The following is a 23,376-nucleotide window of genomic DNA, read 5'->3' as shown; positions in this document are numbered from 1 at the left end:
TATTTTTAATTTAGGAATGCTTTTTAAAAATAATATTTCTTAATAAAAGGAATCTGCCAATTTCTACCTGCCACAGCCAACATTTATTCCATTTCATTCCCTGGCTGTGACACACTAAATAGAATGAGACTATAATCACTTATACCTGTGTTTATCCTGCTATGACATGTCGAAATGGCTGCTGCTGTGGAAAGGCCTACTATTAATGTATTGACTCCTGACCTGACTGTTGTCCTTTTGGTTGTGTTTGTTGTAGAGGTGGTATGTCTTTCATATAGCAAACCTTTTTCCTTTTTGGGGGATAAAGTTATCTTCACCTCTCATGATGTTTTATATTAATTGATGATTTATATGTGAACTCTTTCCTACTTTCTACTGCTGCTGCACAAAAATTTCCCCTTTGGATAAATAAAGTTCAGTTTTATCTCATCTTACAGTATTTATCTGCTGCACATTAGATCAGTAACACTACAGTTAAGCTTTCTGCTTGCAGTAAGATCAAACTAGGATGACCTCGTCCTCTCTGATCTCTCCTTTTTTGTAATGAGAAGTGGCACCAGATTTTAAATTCAGATTTTTAAGCTGCCTGCAGTCATGAGTATAATATTTGAACCTGAGTTGGCAGGTTGGTCAAAGGAACATCTGACAGGTCTTGTATTAATAATGTTCTCCTCTGGGGTGGATATCAAACAGCAGGGATCCTGGCTAAAGGAGACGTACAGTAGCTTTTCTACCTCTGGTCCATAACTGCAGGACAGACTGAAAGTGAATGATGTTTGGTTTACTCTCTGGGTCGTTTATGGTCACGCCCTTCCCTGTGCAGCTGCCATCTTCTTGCCTCTGTGTTGCAGTAAGGAAGCTATAATGGCTGTATGACTGAGCTGAGCCAATATTGAACCATCATAATATCACTTTTTATGTCTTTAGGAAGGGCTATTATACAGCTGGTATGGTCAGCGTAAATGTAATTATTATTACTAGCCACAAACACATAACCACAGACTTTAAATTATAAGCTCATGCAGAGTTTACAGTTACAAAAATAAAAAAAGGATAAGGTTGAGATAAATACAGACTCTTTGGTGACTGCAGTGTGGCTTCTGAGTGAAACACAACCCAAGGGACTTACTGTTTAAGAATAGATCAATAATGATATCTGTGAAATGATTTGACATCTTCATAACTTCAAACTAGAATCAAATTGGCTTTGCGTCAATTTTAGGCTAAATGTGTGAATTTCATGACCTTGGGTTGTTACAAATGCAACATATCAAATAATTGTATCACCATTAATAATATGAAAGAGCTTTTGCAAAGATTTGAGCAAGTAAATAATGAAATATATATGAGAGTTGCACATCTTTTGCCTGAATTTTGTGCTTATTTTTATTGATTGTAAAGTTCCATTTGTAAATACTGTACATCCACATCTGATAACATGTCTCCTTATCATTAAAATAATAAATCGTACACCAGCAACTTGGTATCAAAATCTTTCAAAATTAACAGCAATTACAATTCAGCTGTAAACCTTTTTAAATGCAGCAACAAATTGATCAAAACTTAAACAGGAATTCAAATTCCAGTATATAAACATAGAATTGAATTTAATAGATCGGCCCCCCATTGCCACCAATACCTGATCCGGCTATTTGAGTCAGTATCTGCCTGATATCCGATCTGGTATCGGTATTGGTGCATCCCTACAATAAATCAGTAAACGATAGATAGATAGATAGATAGATAGATAGATAGATAAATAGATAGATAGATGGATAGATAGATAGATAGATAGATAGATAGATAGATAGATAGATAGATACAGTAGATAAATAGATAGATAGATAGATAGATAGATAGATAGATAGATAGATAGATATTAACTTTATTGATCCTGAGGGAAATTCAAGTTTCCAGCATCACAGTTCCATAGTGCCAAAGATTTAGATATTAAGAAATTTCAAACATGGAATATAATGCGAGATAAGAACTGAGGTAGAGAGTTTTAAAAAATAAATAAAAAATAGACTATACACAATAAATATACCAGACTACTACAACTAGCTTAGAAAATATGAATATAGAATAACAATAACATACTATATCCTCCTGAGACCCAGCCCATTGACATGTGTCCTCTGTAGTGGACATTTTATCACCATGCATATCCTTTTACTCTTTTGACCTACTCTATCAACCCCTGGTGTATTGTAAAGAGGACATCCTGGGCTCCAGTGATATTAATCAAGTTGAATGTATTCTTGGTTTAATATCACTCTACAGCCATAATGTGTTAAGTTATTGTATCTTCTAAATTTTTTTTTTTTTAAAGCCTAAATTGTAAGATTTACTTTTAACCCTAAATAGGAAGGAAATCACACAAAAAAAGAAATTGTAAGACACTTTTTTCTTTCGGTTCACAGGAGGATATAGAATAGCAAAGTGTACAACGACATACTAAATTTATATATTAAGTTACAAAACTTTCTTTAAAATAATGTAAAATGAGGTAGTAAACCAATGTGCAAGATAAATAGCATGAAACACAAGAAACGTGCATGAAATTAATAAAAAGTGATGTTATTTCCATAGTATAAATCACAAATGAAACATGTAATTTTATGTTGCAAAAGCCCAAATTTACATTAACTCAGAAGTTTTGCAAAAAAAACCTGTATTTTTACAAGAAATATTTTTAGAATTCCATGTAATCCTTTTCTTATAACATAAACTAATTGTTAAAATAGGGTCATAAACCTCTAAAAAACAGAATTATTATCTTTAAAAATGATCAAGAAAAAGCTTAAATACAGATAATTACGATTGTGATTTCAAAAAATACTGTAAATCTAAGAACATTTACATATAAATCACAAATGAAACATGTAATTAAAAAAAAAAAAATTCTGTCATTTTAAATACAGACAAATAATGTAAAATGTATTGAAAAAAACTGTAAACAAAATGTTTTTTTTACAGTTTATACGGACTAGTGTCACTTTAAGTTACAGTTTTTCTTTAAAATGAATGTGCAAATTCCACATGTGCAAGATAAATAGCATGAAACACAAGAAATATGCATGAAATTAATAAAAGAGATGTTATTTCCATAGTGTTTTTATAGTGAGAAGTGATTTTCCTCTGAGGACCTCTGCAGTGTTTTCCTCTCTGGAGCAAACACTTGAGGGATTAATGCATCTGGTGTCTTTACCTAATTATCTCCATGAATACTCCTTCACAGTCTCCTCCCTTTGGGGGTAATACTACAGGCGAGCAGTTCAGCATATTAATGTGATCCAACAGGACCTTCATCTGTGTCCTTTGTTCCTTTCTGTTTTACCTGTCCTGCCCCTTTAAGATTAGACATTTCAATCTAGGCGTGTTTCCTGCTGCCATTGACTAAAAAATCCTGCAGGGGGGAAAAAAGCATCCAACAGCTTCACATGTTTGCGTCCATACAGGCGCTTATTTCTTATTTCTAAAGGATTTTTTATTATTCTATAGCAGAGACGCTCAACAGCTCTTCAATGTCTGTGCAAGATCATTTATGATTTATGATTTATCGAGATGATATGAATGTCAGTCGGTCAAGGTCTGAGCTCCACATGCAACTGGATTTTCCTTCTTCTGCTGGGAAACATCTTCCTCAAGCGTTTGGATGAATATCTAATAACATATATATTTTAATTACCTGGTGAGAGGATTGTTGGTGTTGGAGCTTCTCTGTGGGAATGACATGCTGCAGTGAAGAAACCTGGATATAATAATGGATTAGAAAAGCAATGAGGATGTGACTGCGACACTTTACAACCAACAGGAAAATGCTTTATCTCCTTCTGCAGAAATCTTTATTATTACTGAGTAAGTCTTGTTTTTTTTTTATTTACCACATTGACTGGAGAGTATTTGTGAGATGTGCTTATTGTGTGAATCGTTTCTCAGAATAACAGCTGACGTTAACCCCTAAAGAAGAAGAAGAAGGACTGGATTGATCATCCATCATGTCGGCGGTGATGATCACTAGAAAGGTGCGAAAATGGGAGAAGCTTCCTGGGAAGAACTCGTTCTGCTGTGACGGTCGGGTGATGATGGCCAGACAGAAGGGAGTCTTCTATCTGACCCTCTTCCTCATCGTGGGGACATGCTCCCTCTTCTTCGCTTTCGAGTAAGTTTCATTTCCTGTCTCTGACTCCCATAATGGAAATGATCAATTATGATTTTCTCCAGAAAGTGCTCACTTTAAGAATCTCCAATCTCCAAATTCCCAATATTTTATAAGATAAGATGAACCTTTATTAATCCCTGGTGTCAAAGCAGCAACATCAGCAAACAGAGTGAAACACAGGAGAGGTCAAGGTATACAAAAACTATAAAAACAATAATAGAGATATAAAAGATACAGAGTGAATGGGTGAACATAGTGTGTACAGTCCATCAATAAATAAATGTAATATGTACATATATGCAGTCTATAAAGTGGTACATAGGATGTAAAGTAAGTGTAAAGTGCACCAGTGGTTAGAGTCCAAGATGGTTGCAGATAGTGTATATACTGTATATAGTAGATGGTAACATTATCCAACTTTAGAGCTACAACAATAAGTCGATTAATCGATTAAATGATCAACTAACAGCTATTTTGATAATCTACTAATCGTTTCCTGTCAGTTTATTTTTGAGAAATAATATAAAAAATTATGTTTCCAGCTCGTCAAATATGAATATTTCCTTTGCCCTCTGTAATCGTAAACTAAATATCTTTCTGGTTTTGGACAAAATAAAACATCTGGAGTCGTCACCTGTGGGATGTGGGAATGAATGAATTGAAAAAAACTATTATTTTCATTGTCGATAAATCTGTTATTTTCTTTAATCGATTAGTTGTTCTGGTCTATAAAATGTCAGGAAATGGTGAAAAATCTGTGTTTCCCAAAAGCCCAAGACGACGATCTCAAATATCTTGTTTTGTCCACAACTCAAAGATATTCAGTTTACTGTCACGGAGGAGTAAAGAAACAGAAAATATTCACATTTGAGAAGCTTTTACTTAAAAAAATGACTTAAACCGATAAATAGATTATCAAAATAGTTGGCGATTAATTTAATAGTTGACGACTGATCGATTAATTGTTGCAGCTCTATAGATATTTTCACCATTTTATAAACTAAATGATTAATCGTTTAATCCAGGAAATGTAGATTAATCATCATTATTTTTACTAAAGGGCTGCAACTAACGATTTTTTTTTACTATTGGCAATTATTTTTCCAATTAATCGACTAATTGAAAAAAAATCAGATTTTTTCATCGAAAGTAGTGAAAAAATTACCTCCTTTCCCAGAACCGAAGGTGATGCATTAAAATTCCACATATCTTCAGATTGCTATCATGTATGACAAAGAAAATGCTAAAATCCTCACATTTGATGAGCTTGAACCAGGTTTAGGTTTTTATATCATTCTGTAGCTTCCCAGTGGTGTTCCTCGTGTATTCAAATCCCAACATACTAATTTTAGGTGGCTAAAATACGTTTTTACATCCGCTTTACTTCGCCGTCAGACAGCCCTTTCCGACGGGGGAACTGAAGCAGTTCTATCGCTCTCTTCAAAGCCACCAGACTACATTCACGAAAGCAGTAATTACCGCGAAGAACACAGGATTATACGTACAAACCTACTTCAAAAAATCTGAACTAACCCTTTCAGTTATTTCCAAACTTAGCACAGCCAACTTTTACTCAGCTAGTGCTAGTGTTCACATTATCCATAACCTTATAGATTAGCTTTTATTACTTTACTTCGGTAACCTACATCACCGCTTTTTGCAACAGCTGAGTGGGCATTTTACATTTGAACAAAACGTAATAGAACGCAGATGGACACGCCCTTTAATCAGTAATCTAAATAGTTAGTCTCATCTAAACCATTTCTGTCGTATGTATTTGATAGATAATAGTTTTAAATGAGTATTGGACATTTATAGGCGTCTTAAATGTACGTAAGGTGATGTGATTCTTTGGCTCGGTGTTTTCTTGTGCAGTCTGTCTCGCTGTAAGCTGATCTCTAGCCTCCGGTAAGGCTATGTTCATTTGTAACAAGCAAGAATTTCTGTTTTGATAAGCTCCCACGCACCCTGTGGATCCATGTTGCTCAAAATCCAGTTCCTGACAGAGAGAAGGTTTATGATCGACCACATACTGAGGTGTTAAATATTTAATAGCCCTCGCTGTCCAGCTTCTCCTCTGCTTTAAGAAAGGAAAGCTGCCTTTTTTTTTTTTTTTTAGTCGTCTCAGCAGTTCTGTCTCAAACCACTACTCGCACAAACCCAGTGGACTCATTAGCACCGTGAACTCTGGCTCGGATGCAGCACGTGAACCCAGATATCGTGTCAGCTAAGGCTGCACAGAGATTGTTTTTAAAATGAAGAACATGGCGTTTGAATGATGAATGTGCTGCTTCTCATTCAGCTTATGGTAATTTTCAGTTTCCTGTTTCTTCTCTCTTTCCTTGCCAGTTTTTATATGACACATCAGGCACAATGATTTAGCACAAAATGCTGCTGTGTAACGCCGTAACCTCTCTTGACTGTGGGCGTGTATGCAGCGACCAGGCCAAATGGATTTGGAGCATAGCAGAGAAGAGAAGTAGCTGCTCTCACACAGTCGCAGGCCCTTCCCATATCTATCTGCTCTGCTCTTTAATGGCCTCCTGCTTTGCGTTTGAGTCCGGACAGAAGGAGCTGTTGTCCGTGAGAGAGAGATGATACTTCTCACACTGAACATCCAGAGCCCAGAGGAGGCATTGCGGTGACTAATGGCTGGAGGGTTGTTAGCATGCTATGTTCATATTACAGTTGAACATAATTATCTCTCATGGGGGGGCTGGATATTAACACGGAGAGATTGAGCCCAGACAACATGGGGTAATTTTCCAACTCGCCATTACACGGCATGTTGATATCTGATTTAAACCTCTAACGGAGTAATGGCCTTCTGCACAAAGAGCTTTAATGCATTCACAAACTGCCCATTTGCAACTACGTTTAATAGAAGCAATAAAACTATAAGTCCAATCTCTGTATGAATATTGTAGAGTGGAATATCCTCAGGTAGTATTAACGCTGAAATCGGCCGATTAATGTGCAGATTATTTTCTCATTCGATAGGTTAATTGTTTTTTCTTTCTATACATGTCAGAAAATAGTGAAAAATGCCCGCCATGATTTCACACGTGACGTATTCAAATTGCTTGTTTTGTCTGAGTTACGCTCTAAAACCCAAAGATATTCAGTATATTGCCTTCAAATGAAACTCGTGAGCTCGTGTTTACAACATGGGAAGTCGTGTACACAATATGCTTGGCGTTCAAGTGAGTAAGTCGTGAGAACACCGCTGCTAAGCAACGGCAATATTAACGTTACTGTCGGCGTCTAGAAGCCACAGAGGCTAACAATTTAGCAAGCGGGTAACATAATGCAGGAAATGCAAAGGCATAATGACCGTTGGGAATATCTGCATTTTCCTCAGACATATTATAAAATTACGAAGAAAAACAATATACGACAAAAATTACAATATATTTACTTATTATGTACCGAAAAATGAACTTCCACGGCCTCCGCCATTTCTGACAACGTCAACAAACACATCACAACTTGGAGCTTTCAGAAACTTTCCACTTACGAGGTCGTGAATACCACCAGAGAACACGGTAAACACGACCCCATTTGAACGCACCATATCATCATATATGATGAAGAAGCAGTGAATGTTTGGCATTTTTAGAAATAATATCTTAACAACTATTGAATGGATTGCCATGAAATTTGGTAAAGACAATCATAACCCCGCTTCAGGATGAATTGTAATCACTTTGATGATCCCCTGACTTTTCATGAGCGCCATCATCAGGTCAAATTTGTTGTTGTGCACTACTTTGGTTTATGGCTAAATACCTGCAAACGTAATGACATCAGCCTCAGCTGTACTTTGTGTTTAGTGCCTGTTAGCAAATGTTAGCATGCTGTAGCATCACTGCAGACGCTTAGTCTTGTTAGTTGGTTGTTTGTTGTCGGAGTGGATTGTTTCATTCATCTTGTGCTAAATATGAGTGACACACTTATCTGTTACCAAAATAGTAATCTTTATAAACAGATTCTGCATTCACATGTAGAATCTGTACGGTACACAATGTTGGTGTCGTTTTATAGTCCGAGTAGTATTGAATGCAGGTAAAGAGTCCGTGTGGAGACCAAAAGAGGCAGAACGTATCGGCCGAAATGCAAACTCTGATCCCACGACTATCACCTGATGCTGATTTAGCTTTTTATTGGTTTTAAAATGTAAAAGTCTTGTATATCCGCTAGCTACACCAGAACCCCAGAGATATAGCTCCTTGTGCCCAGAGGCTTATCCGTCATCAGACCGATAGCTATAAATAGTAACCAATCAATAAATCGACTAATAACAGCTCCAGCTAATATGGTTTATGATATCGTCACTGTTCCAAAACATCATACAGTGGCCATAATTTATCAAAAACTCAATTTGTAAAAGGCTTAGCGTTGATTAAAAACCGTACGACAGTCTACTGCGCGACGCTGCATCATCATAATCTAATATTAAGAAACAAAGCTTTTTGTGTCGGTTTAATTCTGGTGCACTAAACTGTAGTTCATCATTCTGTTATCACATACTCTATCTTTGTAGCGTAGTGTCCTTGTTTTGGAGGATTCGTTCCTGACATGCTGGCTTGAGGTTGAGCTGTGAGCTGCACCGGGGCAGTGATGGGGGAGAACAGCGAGGGCAGTGTCCTGGCGTGGGCTGGCTCACATCCAACACTAGCCGAGCAGACATCTCACTTTTATCACCAGCCATCGGCACCCCGTGCGGGGAGTCCTCCCTGTGCTTTAATTTGTGCTAAATTGCGGAAACGAGCAGCCGAATACACAAATGGAAAGACCCATTAGGAACAACTAAACAAATTATTCAGGGAGGAGATGGGCCCGGCCTGTTTTTCCCTTTTATAGGCGGAATCAATTTTAAGACTGTGCGTCCTTGCCCTGTTGGATTTCAGCCCATTTAATATCCGCTGATCTCATTTTAAAAGGAGATTTTACATATTTATATGTTACCTATGCTGTATAAAAGGCTTTAGAAACGTTTATATATCAGCAAAAGGCTTCCTCACAGTCGGATGCTTGCTGGTTTGGCTCCCGTTTGTGAAAATGTGGTGTGCGTGTATGCGTGCATGCGTGCATATGTGCATGTGGATCGCCACCTATGGAGTTTGGATGAAGGAACTGGAACACAAGGACAGTGTGTCATCTGTGTGTGTCCACCCCAGGACGCTGAGCTGCGAGGCCAGAGAAGCATATGTGCGTGTAATGAGACCGATCCTTTTCTCTTTGTTTGTTTGTACGTGAATCTACATCCTTGCATATGCTGTGTGCAGTGTGTCCGACTGACCTCCTGTCCGTCCTCCAGTCAGCTTGATAAAATGTGGAGATCTATTGAGGACAGAGCGACCGGCTGCAGTCATCTTGTAACCGACCCCCCCGAGCCTCCCTCAGCATCTAACCCCACCCTATCTCCCTGTTAGGCCAATCAGAAAGCGGCTGCTGGCCCCTCGCTAAATGAGCAATAACATGATTTATGCCCTATTCGGAGTACATGCACCATTTACAGTAACAGTGATCTGCAGGCTTTTGTTCTCTGGATGCTTCTCTGGCAGGAGGAGAGGGCAGCTTTTCTGTGGAGGGCGACGTGATGGTTTTGCCCACATCCTGTGTCATACAGAGAAGGCATACTTCCTCACTTTGTCTTGATCTATTCGGCTTGAAATAGCTGCTCTCCTAGAAATGTGTAGAGATGGCTGCCCCTATAATCGTGCTGTTAAATCACTAGTATTGTTTCTCATGTGGCTGATATTAAATCATCATTATTCTTCATTTCACTTAGTGAATATTCGATGACGCAACATCTGTAATCCTAGCTTTAATCCCGGTAAAAAGGACCTCGACCGTGGCTCTCATGTTTCATCTCTCTCATATGGTATTTAAGTGTTGCATAACAAGGAAGACTCATTTAAACCGGACAACAGATTGCGTCATCTGGAGCTTTACTGTTTAACTCACTCATATATTTGATTAGGATTCAAAGAGTTTTAAAGGTCTGATATTTGTATTACCATTACATTTGAGTCACAGAATGAAGCATTCAGTTTTCTGAAAAGAAAAAATACCTGTCGATCTTTTAAAAAACCTCAAGGAGGTCCAACACTTTCTGCTGTTCTGAAGATATTTACAGATTCATCAAAGACTCTTTATCTGTTCGACACTAAAATAGATTTTTCTCAAGTGTATTTTGTTTATCCAGGTATCAGAACTGACAAATGTCCTTGCTCTTTTTGTACAACACAAGGAAAATATGAATTATTTTGAATAAAAACATAAAATATTGTTAATATATACCAATATAACTGATGATGCATTTTAGTTGACGCTGTACAAATTGGTTTTAAAACGTTTAACCGGTTATCCAAGTTACAGCAGATACAACTGTTAAATAAATACTCCATTATATGCAAATGTCCTGCATTCAAAATGCTACTCAAGTAAAAGTACATATCAGCTAAATGTGCTTTATATACAGTGAGTTAGTTTAATACCAGTGGTTCCCAACCTAGGGGTCGGGCCCTCCAACAGGTCACAAAGAGAAGCTGAGCGGTCGTGAGATGATTAATGGGAGAGGAAAGAAGAAACATATTCTCTGATCTTTGCTGTTTTTGTGAAATAACGGATCATTTTACTTCTTCTGGAACAGGAACAGTTATTTAAATGCAACTATCTGTGGAGTTTAGAGGGGAAATCTCTTTTTGATAAACTGTTAATAGCGTTAATTGTAGTTTTGACAAGCGACCGGCGGGGCAGGGCGGACGCGGTTTTATGCAAATTGGTTGGTTACAGTGGGGCTGCACCGTTAAAGACATCTGAAACACGACAAAGGGTCTCGACTAGACACTGATTTTTTTTTTGTGTGAGAGGCCAAAAAGGTTGAGAACCACTGGTTTAATCTTTAACATGCATTTTTACCTCCGCCAAGGCCGAAGGCCTAGGAAGGAGGTTATACTTTCACCGGCGTTGGTTTGTTGGTTTGTCCGTTTGGAGGATTACTCCAAAAGTCTGCCATGGATTTGAATGAAATTCGTTGGAGGGGTGGGGTGTGGCACAATGAACAATCCATTAGATTTTGGTGGCGATCCGAATCATGATCTGGAATCAGGAATGTTTTTAAGCATTACGATCAGCCTGAACATTAAGACCTCTGGGTATAACACGTGCAGTGTAACTGAAGACGCGTTCATGACGCATGACCCCGCCTCTTTCCTTCAGAAAGAGAGCGAGGGGGGGACAACTGAATCTACGTTTTTTCACATTGAAATTACAGTTGAGTTCGACCAAAGCTCACTTGGTGATTGTTGGAAAGAGTAACGACGAGTTACTGAGTGAGTTTTATTTTGTTTCTGTCCAGTTTGAATGAAGTGTTTTACGCTGCTCCGCTAAGTACAGCTCATCTCAACATAGACAAAAATACACGTGGATGATGGCGCAAGCTGAACGGAGAGGGGGGTCAATCGTACTCGGGCAGCTTGGCTGAGGTCTGCGCTCTCCGAGTGCCATTCTAGTATAAGTTATAAGTTCATCATATGTTTTTTAATTTCAAATCTTAATGTGAAAAGTAACTAGTATATTACAGCTGTCAAATAAATGTTGTGGCATAAAACAATGTTTCCCTCTGCATTGTAATGTGGTATAAAAATAGAAATACTCGAGTAAAGTACATACTTATATAAATGTACTTTCCACCACTGCTCCAATCAAAGATGGTAGACAGAAAAGACATAACAAACAAATCAACGGCACTCACAGATAAAATCTCTTTCTTAGTTTATTCTGGGCAAAAAGACGAACATGTTTCTGACGCTGATGATGGCTTATAGCTGAAACTAAGAAAGATCCTTTATCTGTGAGTGCTGGTGATTTGTTTCATCTGTTCTTACTACCGGGCACCCGATACTGGTCAAGATTTGGAGCCGTGCTCGCCGCTACTTTCTACTTTAGCCAGAAATTACATATCTTCTTGCTCAAAAGGACGTTTGTGTGTTCTGGCTACCTGGATTTGGAAATACAGTGCAAGCATTTTTTTTTTATCATGCAGCAGACTGAGTATTTTTTCATTCAGATGGTTGGAAAAGACTAGAAAAGGATTCTGGAAATACTTTAAGAACCAGCGGTAAATGTTTAACGACCTTCAAAGAGTACTGCCGATGCTTATCTCTGTGACTCAAATGTTATAATAATACATGAGGCACAATTACTTCTGTGGAAAAGAGCAAAAGTCGTCTGAAATTCCTCCCGCAGAGGGTCTTACGAGACCTCCCTCTACTCAGGATATTTACCAAGTTGGGTAATGGAGTTTGTGGAGAAGGAGGGAGAGGGCATGTAGAGTTTGTGAGCTTTAATTTGTTTTTTCAGCAGTGCCGTAGAAATGGGCAGAGTCACCGTCTACAGATGTTTGTATGACAGAGGGCTGTTGCTGAGGCCCACTGTGGATCTGACAGCACAGCATGGTGCATAATTCATCTGTAGTATGATTCATTCAACACGCAACAGCTTACAACTGTTAAGTATTAATAGAGGTTAGTGCTTGAAATGTTCCACAACAGTAAAGTGTCATGAGTCACCGACGCCGGCGCGGTGACGTATTAATCCAGGGTTCAGTGGTTTTATTGCTGCGAGGTTGAGAGTGATTGTAATTCAGAGATATCCCGACTTTAGAAGCTTCTCATCTTTGAGCTTTGTGTCATCCTGAGTTAAGAGGGGAAATCCTCTGGATCAAAGTCTGCAGTAGACACACCCTAATGCATCTAATGCCCAACACACACGCACACATGAGAGTGAACTTCACACTTTCCATGCAGAATCATCATGTAACATATCTCTTATGTAACACTGTGTAACTGTTTTGTATTAATGTGATTATTGTCCATTATGAGCAGCTGATTGCAGGTTTTGTTTCAGCTAATGGGGTACCGATTATTAAACTATAAAAAAATCTATTTTCTATATTCAAAGAGCTCTAATGGTCACTCCTTTGGTGATTTTATGATAGTTGTGTAGGGGCTCATTAAGTAAATAAAGTGGAGTGTAGCATATGGCAGAAACACTTAATTTGCATACTAATTCTGGTAGACCGTTGTGTAATAAAAATATATTTTTGTGGGAGTGAAATAAAGTTTTACTGCGATCGTTATCGGACGATATTCATTCAGGGCTAAAAGTTATATTTGCTCCCTTGTTTTTCTGCTGATCCGATCCGTGACTCAAAACGTGATATGATCCGAACAGTGAGTTTTGTGATCCGTTGCACCCCTAGTAAACATATCATCCCTCAATATCCTTTTTTTTAATTTCACAAATTCTTCTTCCTTGTCAAAACCTGCTTCCTACATTACCCACCATGCAACTTGACTGCAGACAATAGGCTCGTTCGAGATGAGCCAGGCCAGAGTCGCCGCGCAATGCATGCCGGTTAGATTTGTGTCTGACTTGATGCCGACTCGCTCTGACGTCATGCACACGTGGGCAATGATGACCTCACGAGATCGAGGCGGCCGCAGTTTTTAGAGCCAGGCGCCGCAGTTGCTCTCCACCAAGACCCAGGGCATTCTGGGAAACGCCTGGCTCGCGCCTGATCAAAGAGCCGATTGGCTCTTAGTTTTGACAGCAAACACCACGTGTAGTAGAAAGTCACAACTTTCTGTTTAATTGTAATATTTAACGCTAGACTGTATCAGTCTCATGTTGTACAATGGTTTCATCTGTTAACAAACACATCTTGTGTGGTTGATAATAATAATTATTATAATAATGAAGGTTATTTATATAACACTTATCAAAACGAGTGCTCATTACAAAGTGCTTTACCAGACACACGCACATTTCCACATAGATTTACAAACAAATATAAATAAATCCCAACGTGGTCTGAAAACTACAAGAAACCTACAGATCAGATCTAACAGGAAGTTACTGTTTCTGTGACTTCCTGTAAATTCCATGAAGGCTGCTCGAAACGGCTGGAAACTGTCCGACTTGACCGCAGCTTTTGGTCACCAACTCCTGCTGCTGCCGCCGCTGCCTGATTTCGTCTACTTTCCAGGCGAGGCGCAGTTTATCTAATTGGTCTGCATTGTATTGGTCTGAGATTTGGTTGTTTTGTTCTAGTAGTGGCTAATGTAGCCTCTACCCGTTGGCCTCAAGAGATGAGGAGCGGGCTACAGAGGTCTAGGAAGCTCACTTCTTTCTCCACACCCCCAGATTTGTTTTCATCTTCAGCCCCTAACCATCGCTGACTCAGTTGACATCACTTGAGGCAATTTATCAGACATCGCACAGCTCCCTCTGGAGCCTAAAAAGGTTTTGTGCAACTTTTTTTTCACATATGGCATAGTTCGCCTATAAACAGACTTTAACAGATAAGCAGCATTTTCATGTTGTGGCTGGAGCACTCGAGTAAATGTACTTAGTTACTTTATATAACTCGGAAACTAGTTTATGGTGAGCCTGTAAGGAGAGGCAGAGAGAGAGGGAATGTGTAAGTGGCACATGAGCGTCACTTGGCGGTCTGATCGATCGCCTCACTGATGAAAACATTTCTCCCCACATGGACACGGGGGCCTGATTAAGTCCAGTTTTTCCTCTTCCGCTGCCTCCGCGGTAACTGATGAACACACACAGCGTCACGGTGCCAGCACTACCCTGCTCCTCGACGGCAGAGGGAAACGGTCACATCCAGGAAGGACGTGCTGCAGAGCATGATGGGAAGCGATGATTGAGTGTGCCTCCAATACCTACCAGTCATCATTACGGGAATTACACTTCATCGGCAGACTGCCTCTCCTCAGTCTGAATCCTCTGGCTGCTCTCTGCTCTAACAAATGGGCCAAACATACTTCACCGGCCTGGTCCAGTGGAAATCTCTATTGATCTGATCTCTGCTCCGAGTTTCCATTAGTGTGAAAAAAGGCACTGCAGGGAAAACTGCTCAGACCAGTTCAGCAGGTGTTGAGTGTGTGTGAGTGTGTGTTTGTTTCATCAGTTCACAGGTATGCTGACGCACCTGCATGGTGTATCTGTAACATGAACAAGTGCGAATACACAGGTGGACTTTGTTCTCTGACATGTTGTGCTGACTGGCAGTTGCTTACTCAGACAAATCCTTTTCCTTTTTAACTTCTTTTTAGCCGTGTGTCAGTGTGGGTGTGGTGACAACCCAGACAAGACAAGACAATGTTATGGATGGCACTGTAGATGATTGTCAGGGTCCAAAACTCAAAGATGATCAATTTAAAAATGATATACAACAGAGGAAAGTAACAAATCCTCACTTTTTAGAAGGTGGAACCAACTTGAACGCTTTATTATTGATCAAAAATAGTTGCTGATTCGATTAAATGTCCAGTTGTGGATGTCGGCATACTTGCCAACTCTCCTGATATTCATGGGAGACTCTCGCTTTTCATCGCATTCTCCCGGTTTCCTCCCGTGGTCACAATTCTCCCGTATTTCTCCTGATTTATGACAAATTTTCACACTTTTTTTTTCTTTTCGTTATCTCAACCCGTTTCTTGCTCTGCTTAGCGTGTAAAAGTCACAATACAGCGACACTTAATGTCTTTTTTTCCTGGGGGGAAGAGAGCTTCTCACGGATTCAGTGCACTCTGCACACAAAGTTGGGTTTTGCTCGATGCAGCAAGAGGCCGTCGTGGCGCAAGCCGTTGGAAATGACAGGTTTCAAAACGCAGTGGTGCCGTTGTTGCAGTTGTGTCTGAAAGGACCTTCAGTGAGTGAGAGACGGAGAGAGAAATATAGAGAGTAGGAGAAAGAAATAGACCTACTCAAGCACACAAGCTCGTTCCTGAGAATTAAAAGTAAATTTAAAAGTATTTAACATAAATCTGCTGTTGCAGTGCACGTTCTAATTATAATTATTTTGCAATTTTCATTCTTTAAAAGTCACCAGAATGCAGAAAACAAACTCTGAAACTCCAATTTTTCTCGAGGATGACGCCACACCCATCATTTTAGTTTCCAAATCCTCCTTATTTTTTAGGTTTCAAGGTTGGCAAGTATGGATGTGAGATATCCAGTGCAGTCTGTGAGTGTTGGCTCTGAACTTCAGCTCGTTGGAATTGAAATAAAAAATGTCTATAAGAGTAAAGTTTGATCAAACGAATCCTAACTTAACCAAAAACAATCACACAGTAATAAAAACATCCTCATACATTGCCGCTGCTTTCAAGCAGTTTCGGCCACCCAGAATAATATATAGGTCGTACTCATTTATGTAACCGTATCTGCCGTGTTTTGGCTGATATGTGATACCGATAAATGGCTGCTGTCCATATGAGATGTTATGTTCCACTCAAATGCACCTTGTGTACCAATTTTGTGTCCTTTAAAATCCTTATTGCTGATACTTAAGGTTGCTCCTAATGATTATTTCTTTTTCCTATTTATCTGCTGATTATTTTCTTGAGTAATCGATTTTGGAGTAGCAACGTTTAGTTGTCAACTATTAAATTAATCGTCCACTAGTTTGATAATCGATTAATCTGTTTAAGAAAAAAAAATTGCTGATTGCAGCTTCTTAAATGTGAATATTTTCTGGTTTCTTTCCTCCCACGGTGAGTTGTTTTGTCCAGATCCCAAAGATATTCAGTTTATTATCATTTAAGACAAAGCAAAGCAGCTCTTTCTCACTGGAACCGTAGACTTTCTGAGATTTTTTTTCTTGAAAAACAACTTAAGCACTCAGTTGATTATCATAATAATAATAATAATAATAATAATTTGGCGATCTACTAGTTGATTAATCGAGGAATCGTGTCAGCTCTACTGATATGTATAATTTACTTCAACATAAAAAGAATAATATGTAATTGGGGATGTTCATAATTAACCGACATTAAGCATTTTAACCGATTAACGCTATCGGTTAAAACGGTTAAAAGAAATGTTAATAATTAATTAAAAAGCTGAGAAAAATGCGTCACTTTAAGGAGAAAAGCTGGTCCACCTTAAGAGGCGGAGCTGGCGTTACAGATACAGGAAGTTGGTTCCCGTCTATAGCTCGCTTGAGCGGAGGAGTTGTAGCCTCGTAGCATTTATTCACCGACAAATAAACTGTACACACACTATCTGCTACACCTACGATCACAGCTATAACGCCACCGACAACACAGTCTGTCGGAAACTCGCTGAAGTTCCGCCCCGCTGACGGAACGTAAGTGTGTGGCTACAGCGAGCACGGAGCCACCGGCAATGCTAGAGCTGCTAATGTAGCACAAACACACACACTGTTTGTCGGACAATCGCTATCGTTAATCCGGACAGACAGAGTGTCGTTACGCCGGTCAGACACACAGCGGACAACCTGCTAAACTAAACTAAAAAAACGCAAATTCTCATCTTCCATGAAATGAAGCAGAGTGTGTGTCGTGTGTGTGTGTGTGTGTGTGTGTGTGTGTGTGTGTGTGTGTGTGTGTGTGTGTGCGTGCAGGGTTTATGCAGGGTTTATGCATGACACGCAGTACAAAAGTTAGTCTTGTACAGGATATGGCCCAATACCTTGCAACCCTGTAGTGCAACATTGGCGTTGCATTATGAATATATGATCCCGGCCACTTGGGAGGGAGATGAGGCCGCACAGTTTAACTATTAATAACTTCATGCAGAAGCCTTCGCTGCTGCTGCTGCTGCTGCTGCTGCTGTTCTGTTCTGTCGCAGCACTTTGCTCTGCAGCTCACATCTGTTATCGCTCTGAGCAGCAGGCCGTCTCGGTGGAGCCCTGCTGGCTCTAATCTCAATGGCCACGGCAAACGGAGTTATGCTAATGTTTCTCCGCTCATTCCTCCAGAAGGTGAGGGGGGGAAGTGTGGCATTGCGTTGTTTATTCACGGCCACGACTTCCACACACGGTCCCGAGAAAGGGCAGCTCACACGGTTCATGACCTTCTGCTCTGAAACACCAGTTCAGAATATGTACATTGTCGTGTTGTGACCTCTCTGCACATGCTCTTTGTGAGAACGCTCTCCCACCTCTGTTAATAATAATAATAACTTTATTTACATAGCACTCAAAAACACGTTACAAAGTGCTTTACAAAGACATAAAAAGCAAGATAAATTAACAGGTAGTAATAAATAGAAATAGGGTTGATACAGTAATATTGACAAGTAAGGTATGAAGCATTAAAACACAGTAACAACAAGTAGAATAATATCATAATAATAACCGATTTAAGAGAAAACAATTCTGATAAAGTCCGTATTTAAAAGAGATTTGAAAGACAAAACAGAGCTCGCCTGCCTGATCTCCTCTGTTAAGGTTGTTGTCTGCAGTCGTCATGTGTAGCTGTGATGCAAAAATATTTAATATTTTACTTCAAAAAGTATGACTTTTGGTATGAAATTTAGGTCTGCAACTAATGATTCAATTTATCTGGCAGTTATTAAATGTTTTGTCTATAAAATGTCCATCTCATTTCCTCAGGTTCAAGGTGACAAAAAAATATTTTGTTCACAATGATGTAAAACAAAACCAAAAAGCAGCAAATACTCACATTGTAGATGCTGGAACCAGAAAAAGAAATTACATAAACGATTAATCAGTTATGGAAATAATTGCTGATTAATAATCTTGCGACCGTTTAATTTAATTTGACATTCGTTTATGGACTAAACGTAGCGGCTCTCATCATGACGAAGCGAGACACAAACGTTTTTCACTTACAGTTCTGTTGTAAACATCGTCTGTATATAAGAAGTGGACGTAGTCACCGGGACGTCACCCATTGGTTTGTAGACTGCTGTTTTGGAGCCTCGAGTTCGTCATTTTGGCCGTCACCATCTTGGTTTTTTTTGCAACCAGAAGTGACAAGAGAGGGTGGAGCTATGTACAACTGAACGCTGAATAAGATTTAATCAGGTTTAAAGTTGTAAGACAAAAACACAGACAACTCCCAGACCGGACAACGCTGTGGTAGCGACCTGTCAATCCCAAGGTAGCCACTAAGCCCTAAAGCATCCCCTGCTTTATGGTCTATCTGACTCTAAATGGGACCATCATTTACTAAATGAACATCATGCTGTATTGAAGAAGACTTGAAACTAGCGATTGAGACCATAAACTCATGTTTACAATGTTTACTGAGGTAATAAATCAAGAGAGAAGTAGGCTCATTTTCTCATTAACTTCTATACAATCAGACTTCTTTTTGCAACCAGAGGAGTCGCCCCCTGCTGGCTGTTAGACAGAATGCAGGTTTAAGGCACTTCAGAATTGGCTTCACTTCTCAGACCCGAAGGTAGCCTAACTGTGACATCACAGCTTCCCCTCTTCACCTTTCTGAGAACCTTTACCTGCTTTTAGACTGGATCTTAATCTTTTTTTCTATCTTCATTCTCCTACAGATGTCCGTACCTGGCTGTCCATCTGTCTCCTGCCATCCCAGTTTTCGCCATCGTGCTCTTCCTCTTCGTCATCGCCATGTTGCTGAGGACCAGCTTCAGCGACCCCGGGGTGCTGCCGCGGGCTCTCCCAGAGGAAGCCACATTCATCGAGATGGAAATTGGTGAGTTTAAGCAACTTATTTTCTTATTCACCTAAGCTCTCGTCTCCCCAGTATTTCCCCTAAAAACTTGTCTTCAGGTCTTTCTCTGTGATATCTAATATTCATGACTGAATTAGCATAATCAAAATTAGAAAAACATACTGGTATGTAGAGGCCAGGGGTCAGCAACCTGCGGCTCCGCAGCTACATGCGTCTCTTTAACCCCTATCCAGTGGCTCTCTGTGGATTTATAAAAACATTAGTGGAAATGAATAACTGTTTTTTTGTTTACATTTTCAATTTTATTTATCATTGTTGTAGGTCTATGGTACGACGGTACGACGGAGTATTAGAGCCACATTGAGGAAAAAAAATAAATCTGAGATTTCGAGAATAAAGTCATAATATTAAGAGAATAAAGTCATAATATTAAGAGAATAAAGTCTCAATGTTACGTGAATAAAGTCATAATATTACGGGAATAAAGTCATAATATTACGAGAATAAAGTCTCAATGTTACGTGAATAAAGTCTCAATGTTACGTGAATAAAGTCTCAATGTTACGTGAATAAAGTCATAGGTTTACTAGAAAAAAAGTTGTAATATTATGAGAATAGAATCATAATATTGTAAAGTAGTAATTGTACGTGTTATTTTCTTTTTTCCTCGTAAAGTTATGACTTTATTCTCGTAACATTAGGACTTTTTTCTCATAATATTACGAGTACTTTATTCTGGAAATCTCCAATTTTTTTTCCCTCAATGTGGCCCTACTACTCCGTGGTACATTGTCTCTTTGGCCCTCACTGCATTAGACTTCTATACTATATACTTAGACTATAAACTGTGTTACCTTCATCACAATAATCAAATGTTTTGCGGCTCCAGACAGAAGTCAGAAGAGCACAGAGAAAAAAAAACACAAATACAGAAATCTCTTATATGAACAGTTCTGACTTTGTCAGCGTGCCTTTAGAATCTCATCACTCAGAGTAAGAACAAGATTGAGAAAATAAGACTTTGTGGCCTTTAAAGATCCCCTTAACAAGTTTTCCGTACATTTATCACATTCTGTTTTTGTGATAGTGTCAGTGCTTTAATGAAGACATATCTTAAAGCTGCTATAATCAATATTTTTTAGAATTACAATGCAACAAATGACAATGTGAAACCCAGTGTGAAAGGGGTCGCTACCTACAGAGAATTATCACCTGAATCTGCAGCTCCCCCCTCGGCCTCATGGAGCGTCATAGTGAGTTTCTGCTCATTGTTTAGCCGTCTGACTGCAAATGCACTGTTTTGGGTCGCTCTCTTAGTGTTGTTTTTGGCCACAGCCGGCAGCTATTTTAAATTTACACTACCAAACATCAACCAGCAGACAGACACAGTTGGCGACTGGCTGCTGAACATAGTGGAGCATTTAGCAGCTAAAGAGTCAGAGATATTTTTCTCTCAAGAGTTGGTAGTAGAGATCAACAAACAGAGCTAAAAGAACAGTGAATATTGGATTTAGATTCATCAGGTGGTCAGAAACACGACTCCACATGAATGACAATGTTGCTCCGTAACTGCTGGCTGTGTAAACAATATATAAACTGTTTCCTACCAAGCTTGTCATATCAAATTAGAAGGTGATAATATGTCGATGTTGAGTAGCTTGTGTTCGCTGCTCCCAAGTGGTAAAAGAAATGCGTGTTTAAAGTCCCTGTGAAACGGAAGTTAGAGTGTTTCTTAACTGCTGTACTGTGACGTATCTCACAGTGAAACAGAATACTTGAGAGGTGTACAGTTATAAGAGGGATTTAAATGAAATCCTTCGCATTTGTTTGGACCACTAAAACGTGTGCGAGCTGTTTAGCGTGATAGGTGAGCTATAGAGGACTGCTGGCTCCGCACACACACACACACACACACACACACACACACACACACGCACACACACACGCACACACACACACACACACACACCTCACCTGTTGTTAGATCAAAACTTTGCCGCGGGCAGTACATGCAGATGAATGGCGCCTGGAGCCCCCCCGCTCACCCGCCGGTAAAAGTCCGCTGGTGTTTTCGAGAAGTCATCCAGCAGTCTTTTGCCGTTCATCTGCATGTGCTGCTGCAGTGCAGTGACAGAGAGTCTGATATCCAAACACGCTTCTCTTCCTACATATTGCTTTCTTAGCTACTACGACCCACAAACGGTGACGTGCAGTTTTATATGTCCAGTGTGGCGAGTGCAGGATGAGTCAAAACATTTGAAACCGTTTACAGGAAGAGAAAAGAAAATTTAAAAGATTATAAACATTTATATTCAATTCAATTCAACTTTATTTCAGATTAGAGCGGTCAAAGTTAACACGATAATTGCGAGTTAACACAAAGTCGTTTTAACGCCGCTAATTTCTTTAACACATTAACACAACTTGAGATTTTTAGATTGTAGCGGGCTCAGTTTTAAAGCTAGAGTGAAGATGCTGACACCATATGAAACTAAAAAAGGAATCCATCGGTACCAACCACGTCAACTTAGACATTAAATACGTTTAGACGTTAAATAACTCTCCAAACATACGCTAAATTTTGGCGAGGAAAAACTGTCATGGCCATTTTCAAAGGGGTCCCTTGACCTCTGACCTCCAGATATGTGAATGTAAATGGGTTCTATGGGTACCCACGAGTCTCCCCTTTACAGACATGCACACTTTATGATAATCACATGCAGTTTGGGGCAAGTCATAGTCAAGTCAACACACTGACACACTGACAGCTGTTGTTGCCTGTTGGGCTGCAGTTTGCCATGTTATGATTTGAGCATATTGTTTTATGCTAAATGCAGTACCTGTGAGGGTTTCTGGACAATATCTGACATTATTTTGTGTTGTTAATTGAGTTACAATAATAAATATATACATACATTTGCATAAAGCAACATATTTGCCCACTCCTATGTTGATAAGAGTATTAAATACCAATCAAGTAGGGTACATTTTGAACAGATAATGTGTGATTAATCACTATAGACAATCATTAGATTGAACGCGATGAAATATTTGAATCGATTGACAGCCCTCTTTCAGACACATAGATCCATAATATAAACACATCCATGTAAGTTTGCATGAAATTTTTTGTATCTTTACAAACCTTGGGACTTTGACTTGAATTAGAGACATACTATGGTTGTGTGAATCTGAAGAACATTTGTATATGGCAACACCAATTTATTGATTGGAAGGAAAGCCCAGCAGCATCCTTATTCATGCACCTCCAGTAATACTGTTGAGATCCACTGCAGATTGTTGGCAGGATTGAAGTAGCGTGTGGTCTCACCTTTTCTTGTGTGATTGCAGTCCAGCGCCTCACCTTGAAGTGTGCATGCATTGTGCACAATCAGTACTGATAATACCACCAGGCACAAACCCCTTATCTACATCCATTCAAATGTCAAGTCAACAACAGGACAAATGGTTATTACAGTTCATGTGCTGTTACATCATCATCATCTAGGTTCTTCTTTTTTGTATAAAATTACGTCCAGACGAGGGATGCTAGTTTTGAAAAAAATTCTTAACCGATAACCGACCCCTTGTTAACCGATTATTAACCGTTAACCGACAAGATTAGTGCCTTGCATGCAGCGGTGCGCCAGCTGCAGTGTAGGAGCACAACAGACAACTGAGTCTCCAGTTCACCGTCAG

General features: G+C 39.3%; 1 protein-coding gene across 2 annotated transcripts in view; it reads left to right on the top strand.

The window, feature by feature from the left end:
* zdhhc9 (zDHHC palmitoyltransferase 9) overlaps nucleotides 1-23,376 on the top strand; it is a 53,646-nt gene that overhangs the window by 10,051 nt on the left and 20,219 nt on the right. Inside the window, exons 1-3 of one of the 2 annotated variants that reach the window (XM_074649417.1) lie at nucleotides 3,343-3,861; nucleotides 3,943-4,165; nucleotides 19,538-19,698. In XM_074649417.1, the coding sequence (XP_074505518.1) occupies nucleotides 4,002-4,165; nucleotides 19,538-19,698 (325 nt within the window). In that variant the 5' untranslated portion in view covers nucleotides 3,343-3,861; nucleotides 3,943-4,001. Of the gene's footprint in view, nucleotides 1-3,342; nucleotides 3,862-3,942; nucleotides 4,166-19,537; nucleotides 19,699-23,376 lie in introns of those variants that run through there. The other variant, XM_074649418.1, reaches the window with a different exon arrangement.

Source organism: Sebastes fasciatus, chromosome 10 (assembly GCF_043250625.1).
Source record: "Sebastes fasciatus isolate fSebFas1 chromosome 10, fSebFas1.pri, whole genome shotgun sequence".
In the NCBI taxonomy this organism is placed as follows: Eukaryota; Metazoa; Chordata; class Actinopteri; order Perciformes; family Sebastidae; genus Sebastes; species Sebastes fasciatus.
Note: the sequence above shows the minus strand (reverse complement) of the source record. Positions and strands in the feature narration are given on the sequence as shown.